Below are 19,960 nucleotides of genomic sequence, written 5' to 3'. Positions count from 1 at the left end.
TTCGAGGCAGGTCCAAGTCTCCTAAAGGCTTAAGCCAATACCCCAACCTCGTCAGGGAAGGTCACATTCACTTAAGGAAGGAACACGACAACTGACCTAGTAGCACAAGCTAGTCAGGTCCAACTCACACCCACCCACACCCACTCATGTATTTATCCAACCTATTTTTAAAACTACACAACATTTTAGCTTCTATGATGGTACTCAGGAGTTTGTTCCACTCATCCACAACTCTATTACCATACCAGTGCTTTCCTATATCCTTCCTGAAAAATAGTGATGATAATGTTAATAGCGATAGTTGCGATGAAAATAATGATAAGGATGTTTACACTACTGATGATGATAACGTTGATAGTGATAATTGTGATAAAAAATAGTGATAAGGATATTTACTAGTGATGATTATGTTGATAGCGACAATTGTGATAAAAATAGTGGTAAAGATGTTTATACTACTTGTGATGGTGATAAAAGTAGTGGTAATAATGATGTTAAAAGTAGTTTACCTGGAGTTTACCTGGAGAGAGTTTCGGGGGTCACAGGTCAAGGTTAGTGGTGACAGTATTAAAAGTAGTGGTGATAATAGTGGTAACAGTAGTGGTGATAATGGTGGTAACAGTAGTGGTGATAATAGTAGTGACAGTAGTGGTGATAATGGTGGTGACAGTAGTGGTGATAATGGTGGTAACAGTAGTGGTGATAATGGTAACAGTAGTGGTGATTATAGTGGTAACAGTAGTGATGATAATAGTATTAAAAGTAGTGGTGATAATAGTGGTAACAGTAGTGGTGATAATGGTGGTAACAGTAGTGGTGATAATAGTGGTGACAGTAGTGGTGATAATGGTGGTGACAGTAGTGGTGATAATAGTGGTAACAGTAGTGGTGATAATGGTGGTAACAGTAGTGGTGATAATAGTAGTGACAGTAGTGGTGATAATGGTGGTGACAGTAGTGGTGATAATGGTGGTAACAGTAGTGGTGATAATGGAGGTAACAGTAGTGGTGATAATGGTGGTAACGGTAGTGGTGATAATAGTGGTAACAGTAGTGGTGATAATGGAGGTAACAGTAGTGGTGATAATGGTGGCAATAGTGGTGATAACAATAGTGATGATAATGGTGGTAACAGCAGTGGTAATAATAGTACATTGCTCATAACCCCGTAGCTGGGTGGCGAAACCTCTCGCCTCACACGCTGAAGTCCGGGTTCGATTCCCGGCGAGGGAAGAAACATTGGGCGTGTTTCCTTACACCGGTTATCTATGTCCACCCATCAGTAAAATAGGTACCTGGGTGTTAGTGGACTGGTGTGGGTCGCATCCTGGGGCAAAACTGACCTAATTTGCGGGAAATGCTCTGTATAACAAGCGGCTTTCTATATAGCAGTATGTCATTGATGTCAGCTATGGTCTGTATACCTTGTACATGTAGAAATAAAGATAATAATAATAATATTATTATTATTAATTATATAAGTGGCTTTGGCATACTGCTCTTACCTGTATTTGTTGTACCTCTGTATGTGTGCTCAAATTTTTAAATAAATAAATAAATAAATAAATAGATACCCTGAAGTACGGTACAACATTGTTCATACAGATTAAGACAACTGGTGTGGTTCATCACTATGTAAAGAAACAACTAAGTTTATTTAGGTACAGTTCCACATAAATATAGTTATCATACACATTAATGTATTCTTATGTGGATTCATTAATAGTAAGATATGTTTAAAATTTTTGGGATAATCCCGAAAAAAGTCAAAGTTTACCTGGAGTTTACCTGGAGAAAGTGACTTATTTCCATTGTGATCCTGGTATTGTTGAATGGTAAAATGGATCTACCTTTACCTTGGATTAAACCTAAGCACCTCCCACAACCCCAGGAGCTGTATAATCCCCCTAAGGGGTTAGCGATACCCCCTTAACCCCTTTAGAGTGGCCAATGGAAATAAGTCACTCTGTCTGACTTTTTTGGGTTATCCCAGGTTCTCTACACATATGCTGCTATGTATGATAATTCTATGTAACTGTATTTGTGTATACCTGAATAAACTTACTTACTTACTTACTTACTTAGTGGGGGTGGGGGTCAGGGGGGGTACAGTGGCAGTGTTGGCTGGATGGCCGAGGCTGTCAGACCACGACGCTACAAACCCACGGTATTATTGTATTTTTTGGACTGTTGTATGTTGTATTTTAGTTGTATGTGAGTGAGACTGGTGTGAGAGGTTATGGTGGTGATGCAGGTGTTGGTTGACTGGTGTTTAAACACCTGGGAAGATGTAGGTGTTAGTTTGTGTGTTAGTGTTTTGCTGATCACCCACCTTGATGTTTATGTAGATCTCTTGATCCAGGGAGTTGGAGCTACACTCCCCTTCCTCGGGTCAAACCTGATCCCCCCCCTTTCCCAGGAGATGTACAACCCCCTACAGGTTTACCGCTCCCCCATAAATGCAATAAAAAATGAACCTGACACTGGAATAACATCTAAATAGATAAAACGTAGATAGATGTTTGTTCATGTTAATTAACATTGTTAACACAGAGTTTTAACCTTGATATAACATTCCTAACATTAGTTCTCCAGGATTATAATAATAATTATAATAATAATTAGTGCTACAGAAAATACGTAAAAAATTCTTCGTCTTATTTTTCAATGTCATTATAGACTTATTTAACGTTTTTCTTAGAATAATAAAGTAGTAGATAGTAGTGTAAGTAGTAGTAGTAGGTAGTAGTAGTTGGTAAGATAACATTTTGGTGGGATTTTTAACCCTGGAGGGTTAGCCACCCAGGATAACCCAAGAAAGTGCGTCATCGAGGACTGTCTGTCTTATTTCCATTGTGGTCCCCCAGGATGCCACCCACACCAGTCTACTAACACCCAGGATGCCACCCACACCAGTCTACTAACACCTAGGATGCCACCCACACCAGTCTACTAACACCCAGGATGCCACCCACACCAGTCTACTAACACCCAGGATGCCACCCACACCAGTCTACTAACACCCAGGATGCCACCCACACCAGTCTACTAATACCCAGGATGCCACCCACACCAGTCCACTAATACCCAGGATGCCACCCACACCAGTCCACTAATACCCAGGATGCCACCCACACCAGTCCACTAATACCCAGGATGCCACCCACACCAGTCCACTAATACCCAGGATGCCACCCACACCAGTCCACTAACACCCAGGATGCCACCCACACCAGTCCACTAATACCCAGGATGCCACCCACACCAGTCCACTAATACCCAGGATGCCACCCACACCAGTCCACTAATACCAGGATGCCACCCACACCAGTCCACTAATACCCAGGATGCCACCCACACCAGTCCACTAATACCCAGGATGCCACCCACACCAGTCCACTAATACCCAGGATGCCACCCACACCAGTCCACTAATACCCAGGATGCCACCCACACCAGTCCACTAACACCCAGGATGCCACCCACACCAGTCCACTAACACCCAGGATGCCACCCACACCAGTCCACTAACACCCAGGATGCCACCCACACCAGTCCACTAACACCCAGGATGCCACCCACACCAGTCCACTAACACCCAGGATGCCACCCACACCAGTCCACTAACACCCAGGATGCCACCCACACCAGTCCACTAACACCCAGGATGCCACCCACACCAGTCCACTAACACCCAGGATGCCACCCACACCAGTCCACAAACACCCTGGATGCCACCCACGCCAGTCCACTAATACCCAGGATGCCACCCACACCAGTCCACTAATACCCAGGATGCCACCCACACCAGTCCACTAATACCCGGATGCCACCCACACCAGTCCACTAATACCCAGGATGCCACCCACACCAGTCCACTAATACCCAGGATGCCACCCACACCAGTCCACTAATACCCAGGATGCCACCCACACCAGTCCACTAATACCCAGGATGCCACCCACACCAGTCCACTAATACCCAGGATGCCACCCACACCAGTCCACTAATACCCAGGATGCCACCCACACCAGTCCACTAATACCCAGGATGCCACCCACACCAGTCCACTAATACCCAGGATGCCACCCACACCAGTCCACTAATACCCAGGATGCCACCCACACCAGTCCACTAATACCCAGGATGCCACCCACACCAGTCCACTAATACCCAGGATGCCACCCACACCAGTCCACTAACACCCAGGATGCCACCCACACCAGTCCACTAATACCCAGGATGCCACCCACACCAGTCCACTAATACCCAGGATGCCACCCACACCAGTCCACTAACACCCAGGATGCCACCCACACCAGTCCACTAACACCCAGGATGCCACCCACACCAGTCCACTAATACCCAGGATGCCACCCACAACAGTCCACTAACACCCAGGATGTGACCCACACCAGTCCACTAACACCCAGGATGCCACCCACACCAGTCCACTAACACCCAGGATGTGACCCACACCAGTCCACTAACACCCAGGATGTGACCCACACCAGTCCACTAACACCCAGGATGCGACCCACACCAGCCCACTAACACACAGGTACCTACTTGCTGCTTGGTGAACAGGACAACAGGTGTAAGGAAACGCGTCAAAATGGTCCGGTGGCCTGGTGGCTAAAGCTCCCGCTTCACACACGGAGGGCCCGGGTTCGATTCCCGGCGGGTGGAAACATTTCGACACGTTTCCTTACACCTGTTGTCCTGTTCACCTAGCAGCAAATAGGTACCTGGGTGTTAGTCGACTGGTGTGGGTCGCATCCTGGGGGACAAGATTAAGGACCCCAATGGAAATAAGTTAGACAGTCCTCGATGACGCACTGACTTTCTTGGGTTATCCTGGGTGGCTAACCCTCCGGGGTTAAAAATCCGAACAAAATCTTATCTTATCTCTTTCTACCCCGCCGGGAATCGAACTCGGACTCTCCGTGTTTGAAGCGAGAGTAGTGGCAGTAGTTGGTAGTGATAATAGTAGTTGGTAGTAGTAGTAGTAGTTGGTAGTGGTAGTAATAGTAATTGATAGTAGTAGTAGTAATAGTAGTAGTTGGTAGTGGCAGTAGTAATAGTAGTTGGTAGTAGTAGTAGGTAGTGGTAGTAATATTAGTAGTTGACAGTAGTAGTAGTAGTTGGTAGTGGTAGTAATAGTAATTGATAGTAGTAGTAGTAATAGTAGTAGTTGGTAGTGGCAGTAGTAATAGTAGTTGGTAGTAGTAGTAGGTAGTGGTAGTAATATTAGTAGTTGACAGTAGTAGTAGTAGTTGGTAGTGGTAGTAATAGTAATTGATAGTAGTAGTAGTAATAGTAGTTGGTAGTGGTAGTAGTAATAGTAGTTGGTAGTAGTAGTAGGTAGTGGTAGTAATATTAGTAGTTGACAGTAGTAGTAGTAGTTGGTAGTGGTAGTAATAGTAATTGATAGTAGTAGTAGTAATAGTAGTAGTTGGTAGTGGTAATAGTAATAGTAGTTGGTAGTAGTAGTAGGTAGTGGTAGTAATATTAGTAGTTGACAGTAGTAGTAGTAGTTGGTAGTGGTAGTAATAGTAATTGATAGTAGTAGTAATAGTAGTAGTTGGTAGTGGTAGTAGTAATAGTTGGTAGTAGTAGTAGGTAGTGGCAGTAGTAGTAGTAGTTGGTAGTTGTAGTAATAGTAGTAGTTGGTAGTGGTAGTAGTTAGAATTATGTCATTGATGTCAGCTATGGTCCGTATACCTTGTACATGTAATAAATAAAGATATTATTATAATATTTATCCCTTAAGCTTTTTTAGTTGAGCCTTTTTGACAATTTAATTTTTTTAATTGATCCTGGTTATTTCAGCTTATGTTAGTTTTTATTTGTTTTTGTGCATTTCTATTCATTGCTTTTATTGTTTGTTAATTTTGTTCTTATTTCTGTGTTCAGAGCGCTACCTCAGTGGAAATAAGTCACTGTTTGTCTTTTTTGAATTATCCTAGGTAATTTTCACATATGTCACTATGTATGATAATTGTACTTACGTAGACCTGAACCTAAATAAATTTATCACCAACCCCCTTAACCTGGCATTGATGTTCCAGTATGTCCAAGCAGTTAATGGCAGTGACACACTTGTACACAAAATTCATAGTGACTTCAGATTTTCCACTAGTGGGAAATTTAGGTCTAGGCATAAGAGAATGGGTGCGTGCGCTGGGTGTGCATTGTATACAGAAAATCCTGCCCCATGCTTACCATGGTGGGAACACCTGGCCTCTCTGCTTTTGTCCTGTGGCTTAGTCGGCAGCACTCTTGTCTCATGCACAGAGTGTCTGTGGTTCAGTCCTTGGCATGGGTGGAAACGTGGGCATGTTTCCTTACATTTGCCATCCCTGTTCACCTAACAGTAAATAGGTACCTGGATGTTAGATGACTGGTGTGGGTTGCATCCTGGGGGACAAGATTGAAGGACTCCCAGTGGAATTAAGACAGTCCACGATGATGCACTGACTTTCTTGGGTTATCCTGGATGGCTAACCGTCCCCTGGGTTAAAAGTCTGAACAATTTTCATATTTTAGTCTGCTAGTCACAATTACTCTCTAGTACTAATTCCCCCTTACTAAAAACAAGATAAAGAATTTGAGATGTTTATGTGTGTTCTTACACCATGAAAAGACCTCCACAACACAAAGATACAAGATAAGTCTTGTAAGATACCACTTTGACTCCTAATACAGTAGAACTCCTGTATCCATGGATTTGGTTTCTTCTGTTTCAGTTATCTGTGGTTTGTTGAAGCCAAAAAATATTAAATGAAAAATTCCAGAAATAAAAGATTCAAAAGTTTCTCGTGTGTGTACGAGATTCTCAGTCGTCCCTTGACGACTAAGCTTAAAACATCAGAATCCCATTCATTAGAGAGAGAATGAAAGAGAGAGAGAATAAGAGAGAGAATAAGACAGAGAGAATGAAAGAGAGAGAGAATAAGAGAGAGAGAGAATAAGACAGAGAGAGAATAAGACAGAGAGAATGAGAGAGAGGAGAGAGAGAGAGAGAAATAGCTTGTCAATAAAGCTAGAGATCCTTAACCTAACCTTGTCAAGCCCTGTTAAAAAAAAAAAAAAATAGGAGAGAGAGAGAGAGAGAGCATGAGTATAATAATGTACGATATATTTTATTATTTAATGTTGGTAATGTATTAGGGCCCATAATGTATCAATTAAACTTTATCATAGGTATGTATGTAAATGAAAAACGTCTTGTATGTAGGGTTCATTACTATCCGCTGTAGGGCTTGGAATGTATCACCCGCGGATATGGGGGGACTACTGTACCCCCATATCTGCTGAGTTTTACACGCACTGCAATAATTTTAATAGCATCTACAGTGATTATTCATAATGTATATATGTTAGGAACAGTCAGATATTTTTAGGTTTTAGATCTTTATATTTTCATCCATTTTTCATTAAAAGGTCCTTTTTAACATAACCTTCTATGCCCCATTTACAACTTCCCACTTTGCAATTTCTTGTACCTTTCTGTAGTGGCTTACTGGTACAGTACCTCTTCAAAGGGGGCTCCTTGGTGTGATGAAGAGGCTCTTGGTCTGAGGAATTAGACCTGTCGGTCTCCTTCCTCAGATCGAACCCTAATTACCCCCAATCCCCCCTTCCCTATCCCATCCTCCCCATCCTCCCCTTTTTCCTTTCCTCCTCCTCCCCACCCCTCCCTTTTGCCCTTCCATTTTGGCCTTTGGGATTTTTTCCCACAGGCACGCTAGTTCCTAGGTAGGAGAAAGGGTACTGGGGTCCATCCCATTCCGTTGAGGTTCTTGGCGGTGGCGTAATTTGCTGTGGAATCTGGATTGCCTGGGGATGTCCCGATCCCTCTCCGGTACCACGGAGGGTGGCTTTGGGTGTCTCTCAGGCGACGGGTGTATCTCTGGAAGCCACCTTTTGGATTCCGGGGGTGGTGGCCGAAGGAGGTATGCTTTGTGGTGGATATCCGGCCGCCCTCTCTTTTGTCCACCGAGGTAGCTCGGCAGTTGTGAGGATGCTATCCCGGATAGCTGGTTTACTGGCATGATGGGTAGGGTATGGCACGGGTTCCATGCTGCATCTACGCTACTAGGGTTGCTGAGGTCCTCTTGGGCGCGGAGGGAGATTTCTGGCCCTTTCATTCCTCCTAGGAACTATCCCTCCCTGGTCCCCCCTTTTTTTTATTCTTTTTTTAATTTTTATTTTCTTCTTTCTTTTTTTTTTTTTCTTAAAAACAAAAAGAAAGAAGTAACCTAACCATGGCAGCCCCAGTCCATGAACCTGATACCCCTGGACCCCTTCCTGATACCGCACCCCGTTCTGACCCCGCCTCGTCTTTGGACCACTCTTCGGACACTCCTCATGCCTCTGTACCTCTTGCCAGTGCTGTTTCCTCACCTGCTTCAGGTACTGAGGTCTCGACTGACTCCTTCGATTTATCTGACCTCCGCTCTCCTTTGACTATGCTTCCAGCCTCTCCCTCTACGGTACGGCAATTTTCGAATCGCCGGCCTGTTCCACGTCGGACCAACTCTGGCCCTATGCCTAAACGCCAATGACAATTACCTGCTGATGATACTTCTCCACCTTCTCGTTCTTCTCAGAAAAGATTGACATGTCCTGCACTCCCCTTCCATGCTCAGTTTCAGAATGCACAATGGACTAAATTCATCACTTTACGACCGACTTCCTCTACTGCCTGTCTTTCCGACCACAGTATTGGCAAGGCACTCCTACGCCATGTTGGTAAAGATATTTCTTTTCATGTTCTTAAGAGCGGTATGCACATCATCACTGTACAGAATGCTACTCAAGCTCATGATCTTTCTCTTCTTTCCCATATCGATACTGTTCCTGTCACTATTGAAAAACATCATTCCCTCAATTCTTGTAGTGGTACCGTCATTCTGCCCCATACCATAGTTCAACAGAATTTCCAGACATGTGGCAATGACATTCTTGAACAGCTGGAACTCCAAGATCTCCCAATCCTCAAGGTAGACACTTATGTTCTTCCTGCCAGCGGGCGGAGACGATTCCCTAGCAATGTGGCTCGTTTAACTTTTGACAGCCGTGAACTCCCATCCTCAGTTTATGTAGCAGGACATCGGTTACAAGTTTGAAAGGTGATCCCTACACCGCAACAGTGTAGAAATTGCTGGCGATTTAGTCATCCAGCGAAATATTGCAGATCCATAGCCGAATGCCCAGTCTGTGGTGCCGATGACCATTCCAACACGCCTTGCAATCGACCTCCCTCTTGCCTTAATTGTCACGAGGCTCACCCTTCGTACTCTCGCCGTTGCCAAGTCTACTTAAATGAGCGGGAAATCCGTTACCTCAAAGAGGCAGAAGATCTCCCTTATGCCATGGCAGTTTCTCATCTCCGCCTCCAAGGGAGACTACCTCGTGTTTCTTATTCCCATGCTTCAAAACGTCCCCTCACTTCTGGGGGCCCATCTTCTGCAGCCTCCTCTATGGTTACCTCTCCCATAGTCACTCCTGTATCTAATTCTTTTGCTGTCCTAGGCTCAGACGTCACTACTTCAATGCCTCAGTCTGTTCTCGCTTCTTCATGTTCTCCCTAACAAGCCTCAGTATCGATGAGATCTCGTACGACACCTCCTCCCAATCGTCCCTCTACTTCTCAGAAGCCAAAAAAAGGTCCTTTAACCCCTCCTTCCCTTCTTCCACCTCCTCATTTTACCTTCCCTGTCTCTGTACCTGGTTCTTCCCCTCTCACTGGCTCTATTACAAGTGTAGAGGTTCACCCTCCTCCTCGTACTGTACCTTCCTCCCCTGTTCCCTCCCAAGTTTCTTCCTCTTCTGCCACCTCCCAGGTTTCTGCCTCTTCTGTCCCCTTCCACGCTTCTTCTCCAGTTCCCTCCACCCTTTCGCCCCCCCGTACCTTGGTACAGTCCATTACAGTTCCAATCTTTACTCATCCTCCCCCTACCATCTCGAATATTGTCTCCCATACGACGTCTTTGAATTCCGAAACACTTGAAGCAATCTCTGAATATATTGCAGAGACCAAATCATCAATGGACACTGATCCACCCTCTGTTCCTTCTCTCTCCTCTCCTCCATCCGCGCAACTCCTTTCTTCACAGCGCACCGTTCCATCGCTACTTGACCGTTTTCCGCTGCCTCCGCATGTGGACAAAATTTTCTAACCCCTTTAGTCCGTAGGAACCCTTACCTTCGGATTTCAGGTATCTTTATCATTGCCAATCATGTCCTATTTACAGTGGAATATACGCGGCCTCCGGGGTAATCGGGGTGAGCTTCATATGTTACTCTCCCAGTTTTCCCCTGTTGGTGTTTGCTTACAGGAACCAGAATTACACTCTGCTGTTATCTATCCCATCTCAGGCTATAATTTATTGTATTCTTCGGTTCCTTTTCCTGATGGGACCTTTAATGAAAGTGTCCTTCTTCTACGCATTGATATTCCGTACCATCAGCTATTTGTTCATACTTTGCTGCATTACACAGCAGCCCGTATCCACTTGCATAGGTGGTATACGCTCTGTTCTTTATATCTCTCTTGGGCATTATCTATTCTGGATATTGCCTTTCTTGTTTCGTCATTACCGCCACCGCTTCTGTTACTTGGCGATTTTAATGCCCATCATTTCCTCTGGGTGGGGTCTCGCTGTGATTCCCGTGGCATTCAGTTAGAGGCTTTTCTTGCTACCCACCCCTTCCATGTTTTAAATACCGGTACTCGCACCCATTTTGATCCTCGGACTCACACTCTCTCTTGCATCGATCTCTCAGTCTGCTCTTTCTCTGCTGCAATAGACTTCACCTGGTCTGTTCTCCCGGATTTACATGACAGCGATCATTTCCCAATCATTCTTACTTCCCCTTCATATTCACCACCTCTTCGTATCCCATGCTGGCAATTTGATCAGGCAAATTGGAACCTTTACTCACAACTAACTGTTTTTAGTGAGGCCCCTTCTTCGTCCTCCATTGATGAGCTTTTACACCTCTTCTCGTCCTCCGTTTTAACCGCAGCTTCTCATTCTATACCCCAAACTTCGGGCAGGCATTCTCAGAAATGCTTGCCTTGGTGGTCTCCTGCTTGCGCTCGTGCAGTACGTTTGAAAAACGCTGCATGGGGCAGGTACCGGTACAATAGAACCATGGAGAGACTTCTTGATTTTAAGCAGAAGCGCGCGATCGCTCGCCGCGTCATCCGTGATGCTAAACGCACTTGCTGGCGAGATTATGTCTCCACCATCACCTCTGCTTCCTCTATGAGTGCAGTCTGGAAAAAAGTACGAAAACTGAGTGGTAAATATTCTCCTGACCCGGCTCTTGTTCTGCGGGTTGCCGGTGTTGATATAGCAAACCCACTAGATGTTGGCAATGAAATTGGCAATCATCTGATCTGTATTTCTCAGGGGCTCCATCTATGCCCCTCATTTCTTTCCTAAAAGTCTGCCAGAGAGTTAGCACCCTTGGACTTTTCTTCTCTCAGAGAAGAACAGTATAATGTGCCTTTTACACTTCAGGAACTGGAGGCAACACTCTCAGCTTGCCGATCATTGGCAGCTGGGCCCGACGACATTCATATTCGTAAGCTACAACATTTACATCAGTCAGCACTTGCAGTCCTATTACGCCTTTTCAATCTTATTTGGTCACAAGGAGTTCTTCCACAGCTGTGGAAATCTGCCATTGTTCTCCCTTTCCGCAAACCGGGCACTACGGGACATGAAGCCTCCCACTATCGTCCCATTGCTCTTACCAGTGCAGTTTGCAAAGTGATGGAACGCCTGGTAAATAGACGTTTAGTGTGGTATTTATTAAGGGACGTTCTACCATAGACCCCTTACTACTCTTGGATACGTATGTTCGTAATGCCTTTGCAAATAACCACTCAGTTATTGCCATATTTTTTGACCTTGAGAAGGCATATGACACAACTTGGAGGTATAATATTTTGGCCCAAACCCACTCCTTAGGCCTCCTAGGCAATCTACCATCCTTCCTTAAGAACTTTTTAACTGATAGACATTTCCATGTTCGGGTTAATAATGTGCTCTCCCCGGACTTTATCCAAGCTGAAGGTGTCCCCCAGGGATGTTCTGAGCACAAAACTTTTTCTCCTTGCTATTAACCCTTTGAGGGTTTCGGCCGTACTAGTATGGCTTACGACCCAGGGTTTTTGACGTACTAGTACGCCTAAATTCTAGCGCCCTCAAATCTAGTGGGAGAAAGCTGGTAGGCCTACATATGAAAGAATGGGTCTGTGTGGTCAGTGTGCACAGTATAAAAAAAATCCTGCAGCACACAGTGCATAATGAGAAAAAAAAAACTGACCGTTTTTTTGGAATAAAACAGTGACTTTGCACTGTATTTTCGTATGGTATTTATTGTTGTATTCTAGTTTTCTTGGTCTCATTTTATAGAATGGAAGACATATTACAGAAATTGAGATGATTTTGACTGGTTTTACAATGAAAAGTACCTTGAAATTGAGCTCAAAGTAACAGAAATGTTCGATTTTACCAAAGTTCAAAAGTAAACAAATCATGCCAAGCGTCCAATACACGTCAACTGGTGAGTCTAATATTCTTTTGCAAGTGCGCCAATATTATTTATACCATTTTTTACACTAATGCAGTAGTCTGCATAACTGTAAATCTACTTTTTGTGAGAATAAAAATTCAAAGTGGAAAGCAAAAGAATGTAAGAGGGGCCTTGAGATGTGACTAATGAACAAAGGAAATGTCATTTTAATGCTAGGAATGTCTTGTTTATTCTGGACCCTATTCGGAAATTGGCATCTTTTGAAATTTGTGTGAAATTGGCAAAATTGCTAAATTCTGACCACTGTACTGGATAGTTGAAATTGGTAAATGGATGGTTTCTTGCACTCATTCGATAGAAAAAATGGAGTTCTAGCAAAATATTCATGTTTTTTTGTCGACTAGTGCAGTGGAATTGGCCGAAAATGGGGCTCAAAGTGGGCAAAATCGATGATGCGTAAACATTGCCGAGACCGCTAACTTCGTGAGAGCATAATTCCGTAAGTTTTCCATCAAATTTCATAATTTTGGTGTCATTATGATCGGGAAAAGATTCTCTATCTTTTCATAAGAATTTTTTTTTTTTTTTAAATTTGGCCGACCCTGAGAACGAGTCTCGGAGAGGGCCTGTCAACCCTCAAAGGGTTAATGATTTGGCCTCTAGTCTTCCATCAAATATTTGGTCATCACTCTATGTTGATGACTTCGCTATTGCCTGTGCAGGCGCTGACTGTCACCTCATTACAGTTTCTCTCCAGCATGCGGTCGACCGTGTTTCCAATTGGGCCACCACACATGGGTTTAAATTTTCCAGCACTAAAACCCACCAAATTACTTTCACTAGACGCTCTGTCATCTCCGATCATCCTTTGTACCTGAACGTGATACAGTCAAGTTTTTGGGCCTCCTCTTTGACTGTAGGTTATCCTGGAAACCTCACATTACCTCTCTGAAGGCAACTTGTCACAGCCGGCTGAACCTTCTTAAAACCCTTTCTCATCTTTCATGGGGAGCTGATCGTCGAACCCTCCTTCGCCTACATTCCACCCTCATTTTATCGAAACTTGATTATGGTGACCAGATCTATTCAGCGGCATATCCTGCTACTCTCTCTAGCCTTAATCCCATTCATCACCAAGGATTACGTTTATGCCTTGGTGCTTTCCGTTCTTCCCCTCTTGAGAGCCTCTATGCAGAAGCGAACGTTCCATCCTTATCCGATCGCCGTGATGCCCATTGCCTTCGCTACCATGTACGCTCTCATGATCTCCGCCATCCTTCCATTTATAGAATGGTCACTGATATTAGTAGACATTCTTTATTTGTTCGCCGCCCCTGTCTACTCCGTCCCTTCTCTCTTCGCCTTCATTCGCTCTTGTCTTCTTTTCAATTACCACCTTTCTATGTTCATGTAGCATCTCACTTTTCCCTACCCCCCTGGGAAGTTCCAGCTGTTCGAGTCTGTTCTTTCTCTCTCCCTTGCTCGAAAGCCCAACTGTCTATGGTCGCTTCCCGCTCTCTCTTTCTTGACCACTTCCACTCTCATTCTCATGCCATTGCTGTGTACACAGATGGCTCTAAGTCTTCTGACAGAGTAGGATTCGCAGCAGTGTTTCTGGACAGTGTCGTACGAGGGCATTTACTATCTTCGGCTAGTACAGTGGACCCCCGGTTAACGATATTTTTTCATTCCAGAAGTATGTTCAGGTGCCAGTACTCACCGAATTTGTTCCCATAAGGAATATTGTGAAGTAGATTAGTCCATTTCAGACCCCCAAACATACACGTACAAACGCACTTACATAAATACACTTACATAATTGGTCGCATTGGGAGGTGATCATTATGCGGGGGTCCACTGTATTTTTACTGCTGAATTGTATGCCATCCTTGCAGCACTTATCCGTATTGCATCTATGCCCGTGTCATCATTTGTGGTTGTCTCAGACTCCCTTAGTGCTTTACAGGCTATACAGAAATTTGATACACCTCACCCCTTAGTCCTCCGTATCCAACTTTGGCTACGCCGCATCTTTACCAAGCATAAAGATATTGTTTTTTGTTGGGTCCCTGGTCATGTTGACGTACAGGGCAATGAACAGGCAAACACTGCTGTGCGGTCAGCAGTACATGACCTACCAGTTTCATATAGAGGTATTCCATTTGCGGGCTATTTTGCTGCAATATCTTCCCACCTTCACACCCGTTGGCAACAACGTTGGTCTACTATGCTCGGTAACAAACTTCAGTCTATTAAACCGAGTATAGGTTACTGGCCGTCTTCTTATCACCAGTGTCGAGGTTGGGAGACTACTCTCTCCCGTCTTCGCATTGGCCATACTCGTCTTACTCATGGATATCTCATGGAGAGGCGCCCTGCTCCTATCTGTGAGAATTGCCAGGCTCCATTATCAGTTAGCCACATTCTGTTGGACTGCCCACTTTATCAATGAGCACGCAGAATTTACCTCCGTCGTCGTCTTCGCTCCGCTGCTCTCTCTTTATCTTCCCTTCTCGCTGATGGACCCACCTTTCATCCAGACTCTCTCATTGACTTTTTGACAACAACTGACTGACTTCACAAATTCTGATACCTTCAGCCCTTTCTACCTAAATCTCTTGCTACCCTCTACCCCCGTACTTTCCCCTGCCCTGCTGTTTTCTGTAACCTACTGATCATCACTCCTCCCTTCTGCCTCCCAATACCCTCGCTTCCTTCCCTACCGTGCAGCGCTGCATAGCCCTTGTGGCTTAGTGCTTCTTTTTAATTATAATAATAATAATTACTGGTACAGTATCATAATATTTTGCCTTAGTTTTGTGTGTATGCATTCCCATCTTTAAATAAATTTGTATAAGGATATTTCATTGAAATAATTTTTTATTTTCCAGAAAGTGGTACCTGAAAAATGTTCTAAAACCAGAGCACATGAGGATAATGTCCAGGAGGATACATCAATGAGGGAGTTATTGGTAGAATATGGAGACTTTCCACTACCACCACTGGAGACACAAGATAATGCATCTTCGGCTGATATTGTTAGCCCAGAGAGAGAGCAGGATGCGGAACAAAAGTTACTATCCTCACATGAAGTCGATGAATATATACTGGAAAGTGGCAAAGCTTGTGAACAACCTCAAACATGCAAGATTGAAATTTCAAAAGGAGACATTGGTGAAAATTCCTTCTCAGATAATGAGAAAACAGAGGCAAAGGTGGAAGCAGTCACAGAGTCCTCATCTTCAGACTTTATTGCTCTACAGCGGAGGCTAGTTGAGATAGAACCGTATTTTAAATTACAGCAGCAAGTGAAAGAGCTTGTTATTGAGGACTCTGTAAACAAACAGCATGATGAGTTGTCCGACTTTAGTGTCCCTCCATATAGTCAGAGTGCCTGTGAAAAAGTGCAGAATATTGTGAATGTGATGAGTGTTGCCATCAATGGTGATGTAGTGACAGGAGAGTGTGAAATCAGTGGGGACGCCTTAGCCAGTGCCCCTCTATTTCATGAAACAGAAAGTACTTTAGAAATCGCCACTGAATCTAGAACTAGTTCTGATGGTGGAGTTAGCGATAGTGTTGTAACAAAGCCTTCTGTCAAGCTGAAAGTCCAATTGACAGAAGAGACAGTTGTTCAACCTATGACAGAAGTTCAGATACATTCTCTTTATCAAAATAATGAACTTGATGAGAATGATAGGTTTATAGCACACTTCACTGAACAAGAGAGAAACACCCCTCAGTTGGAATTCTATGAACTTGTTCTACTGTATTTGCGTGCAAGAACTAATTTAATTGGCAGCCAGAAGGAACTTGCAACTTTCCAAGAAGAATATAAGAAGCAAAAAGGAAATGTATGGTTGTTTGAGAAACGAACGACAACCGAGGAAGGGGATTGCGAAGACGGTCGTCTTTTGACAGTCAAGCATGAATATGAAGTAGCTTGCTTCAAAGAGGAAATATGTACTCATGTATCAAGGCAGTTGAAACAGACAAGAGAGCTTCTTTCAGATTCTTATGCTCTCCATGCTTATGAAGCTGAAATGTCTAAGCTTCAGGTAGAAAACTACATGCAGAATATATTGAGTGATTGCCCAGATTTTATGCAGATTTCAAAACATGACAAAATTGGCACCAGCAGCAGCAGGGACCACAAACCTCATTTACGTTCCCATGTGGAGAAACTATGCACCTGTATTAGTGTACTTTTTGCATTTCAGCGACGAGGAACGAAGGACCAGCAGTTTGTTAGAGATACAAGGCAGTGGCTAACTGACCTGGTTGCTATACTACTAAGGGTTGCAACTCGCTATGACCATTTGTTTATTCTCAACCATGTCTTAAGATGCCCAGCTGGTGTTGGTACCTGGGCTCCATCGTACATTCAGGTACTGATCAAACTTTTATTCATTTTCACTATAATCACTGTAATTCACTATATAATACACCTACCATCCGACTTATGACCTGCTCGACTTATGACCACTCAACTTACGACCGTGTTTTTTATGCCAAATTTCTGGGAAATAAACAACTATTTGTGTTGTACACAGTGTTTATCCTAAACCTTACAGTATAAAATACAGTACTAACAACATAAAAAGTAAAGTAAAACATGAAATACCAAAATAAAACAATAAAATAAAGTCATTACAAAAATGTTTTGTTGATATTCAGTAGTAAAGTTCGACCTGCGACCATTTCGACTTACGACCGGTTCCTCGGAACCGAACTCGGTCGTAAGTTGGATGGTAGGTGTATTCAGTTCAGATGTACAGCCTCTCCTCACTTAACAATGGAGTTCTGTACCTAAGACCACGTCAATAAACGAATTAGCCACGAAGTGAGGAGCATACTATAATGGTAGTGGGTATGTGTCAACCATCTTTGATATTATTTTAATGTCACTTTTGCACCATTTATAACATTTCTGGTATACGTATTTTTAAATGTTTATACAGTAGGTACTGTATATTGTAATAAACAGAATAGGAGAAATCACCTCATATACATTATTTAGGTATGCAAACTGGTTAGAGAGCCTGTCGTAAATCCAAGTTTGGTAAACGAGTACGTCGGTAAGTGAGGAGAGGCTGTATTTGCTTTAGGCAGGGGTGGGGAACCTTTTTTCTGCCAAGGACCATTTGGATATTTATATCATTCTCAGGCCTTACAAAATTATCAACTTAAAAATTAGCAATGAATTCACTTCTAATGTGATGGCTGGAACTTTGGTTGATTTTGCGGGCCTTATACGGCCTGCAGGCTGGATGTTCCTCACCCCTGCTTTTGGCACTTGAAAAATTCCTTTGTGGTGTAAAGACTACTTTAGTCTAGACAGGTTAAAGAGTGGTAAATTTCAATTATTCATTATATTACCTAATTTCTACTGTAAGGTAACCAAGAAGTTTTATAGTTAATAAGATGTATAGTCTTGATGCAGCATGTAACAAATAACAGTATTACAAGTAGTACAATTTATAATGAGACAAGATTACAATTTTAAGTATGTATTAATTTTTTAATACATAGATTAGAGGTCATAAAATAATTGAGAGAGTTGCTTCAAACTGGTTAAATGATTTAGCATAGTATTGGTATGGTTAATATTGAGAAATGAGATGATTTTTTCTGCATGGGGAAGTGGAACAGACTCCTTTCTCCATAAGCCATGTGTCATTAAGAGGCGACTAAAATGCCAGGAGCAAGAGGCTAGCAACCCTCTCTGTATATGTATATTACTAAAGGTAAAAAAAGAAACTTTTGTTTTTCTCTTTGGGGCCACCCTGCCTTGGTGGGATATGGCCGGTTTGTTGAAAGAAGAAGAAGAGATGATTTTTAAGTTTAGCCCTTAATTGATTTGCAGGCAGGTGACCTTTTGCTGGTTCAGGCAATGAATTCCAGATATTCGGGCATTTTATGTGCATTGCATTTTTGCATAGTTCAAGATGGACACAAGGGATATCAAGGTGTTTTGTGTCTTGTGTTATGCCTGCACATTCTGTTATAACTATCAAGGAGAAGTTTAAGCAGAGGGTTTATATTGAAGGTTAATGTTCAGTATATATAGCAGGCACAATAATGAGTGTATATTTTGTATATTAAGTATGTTCAAGCTCTTGAAGAGCGGTGGGGTGTGTTGCTTGGCGCAGGAGTTGGTAATCATCCGCACAGCAGCTTTTTGTTGGGTTATTAAAGGTTTAAGGTGATTGGTATTCAACTTTTGCTAGGAAAGAAGGTTTCTACAGTGCTGAACAAATCAAGTTGGGAAATAAGTTTATTTAGGTACAGGTACACATAAGTACAATTATCATACATAGTTTAAATTACCTAGGATAGTCCAAAAAAGTTGAGAGAGATTAATTCATTGCTAATGTAAAGCAGTGATTATTGTAAACATTCACATGAGAGTGAGATAAGAAACAGTATTGGGGAAATTATTAAATAATTTTATTTTACTATGCTATTATTATTTTTTGTCACTAGGACACTAGCAAAAATTACGTTAAGTTCCTTACTCAGAAGCATGAACCTGAAAGTGATTGAGGCATCAAATCTAGTTCTGGCATTTAAGGTTATAATCATGACTGATTTCTACTGTATTTCACAGCTAGGCTTTAAATAATAAGATATTACAGGGACCCTAGTGGAAATAAATCTCTTAGACTTCTTTTTTTGGTTATCCTGGGTAATTTACATGTCACTAGGTATGATAGTTGTACAGGTCGGCCATCACTAATCTGGCAATCAGTTATCCGGTTCCATCAGTAATCCAGCACTAATTTCAGCTAGCATAATTTCAAATTTCATCATTACACTGACTCAGAAATTGTGCAGATGGTTGTAAATCCACAGCAGCAAGGCAGTGGAGGAGAAAGCAGTGATGAAAATGAAGATGATGTAGCAGAAAGAGTCTCTGTTGATAGGTTAATTAAATGTATTCTAACCTAATCACTCTGTAATCCGGCAAACTCACTAATCTGGCACACTACAGGTCCCAGTGATGCCAGATTAGTGATGGCTGACCTGTACTTATGTATACCTGTACCTAAATAAAATTGCTTGTTTCACCAAATGAGTTAAATGAGTACATTCCTTTCTTGGCTAGATACTTGTGGACCACTGGTGTTTATGCATTGATAGTATTGTATTCTCTTTCCTCAGATCATTCCTGATTACCTCTCATTCCCCAGGCATTGTATGATTCCTATGGGATCAACAGTGAGAGAGAAAATGAATATGAGAAAGAAAAGGAGAGAGAGAGTGAAACAGTAGGCATCCTTTTCAAGATATGGTACTGTGTGTGCAAATGGCAGTATTTAAACTATACAACACCTCTTCAAGGGGGGCTCCTTGGCGTGGTGAAGAGGCTCTTCGTCTGAGGAATTAGACCTCTCGGTCT

General features: G+C 42.9%; 1 protein-coding gene across 1 annotated transcript in view; it reads left to right on the top strand.

The window, feature by feature from the left end:
• Nucleotides 1-2,115: 2,115 nt before the first annotated feature.
• Nucleotides 2,116-19,960, top strand: part of LOC138855353 (ectopic P granules protein 5 homolog) — an 81,392-nt gene continuing 63,547 nt past the window's right edge. The window contains exons 1-2 of the mRNA XM_070104374.1: nucleotides 2,116-2,167; nucleotides 15,450-16,946. Of these exons, the coding sequence (XP_069960475.1) occupies nucleotides 2,129-2,167; nucleotides 15,450-16,946 (1,536 nt within the window). The 5' untranslated portion in view covers nucleotides 2,116-2,128. The remainder of the gene's footprint in view (nucleotides 2,168-15,449; nucleotides 16,947-19,960) is intronic.

This window comes from Cherax quadricarinatus, chromosome 91 (genome assembly GCF_038502225.1).
Source record: "Cherax quadricarinatus isolate ZL_2023a chromosome 91, ASM3850222v1, whole genome shotgun sequence".
NCBI lineage: Eukaryota > Metazoa > Arthropoda > Malacostraca > Decapoda > Parastacidae > Cherax > Cherax quadricarinatus.
The sequence above is the reverse complement of the archived record's forward strand: the minus strand, read 5'-3'. Positions and strand labels throughout refer to the sequence as shown.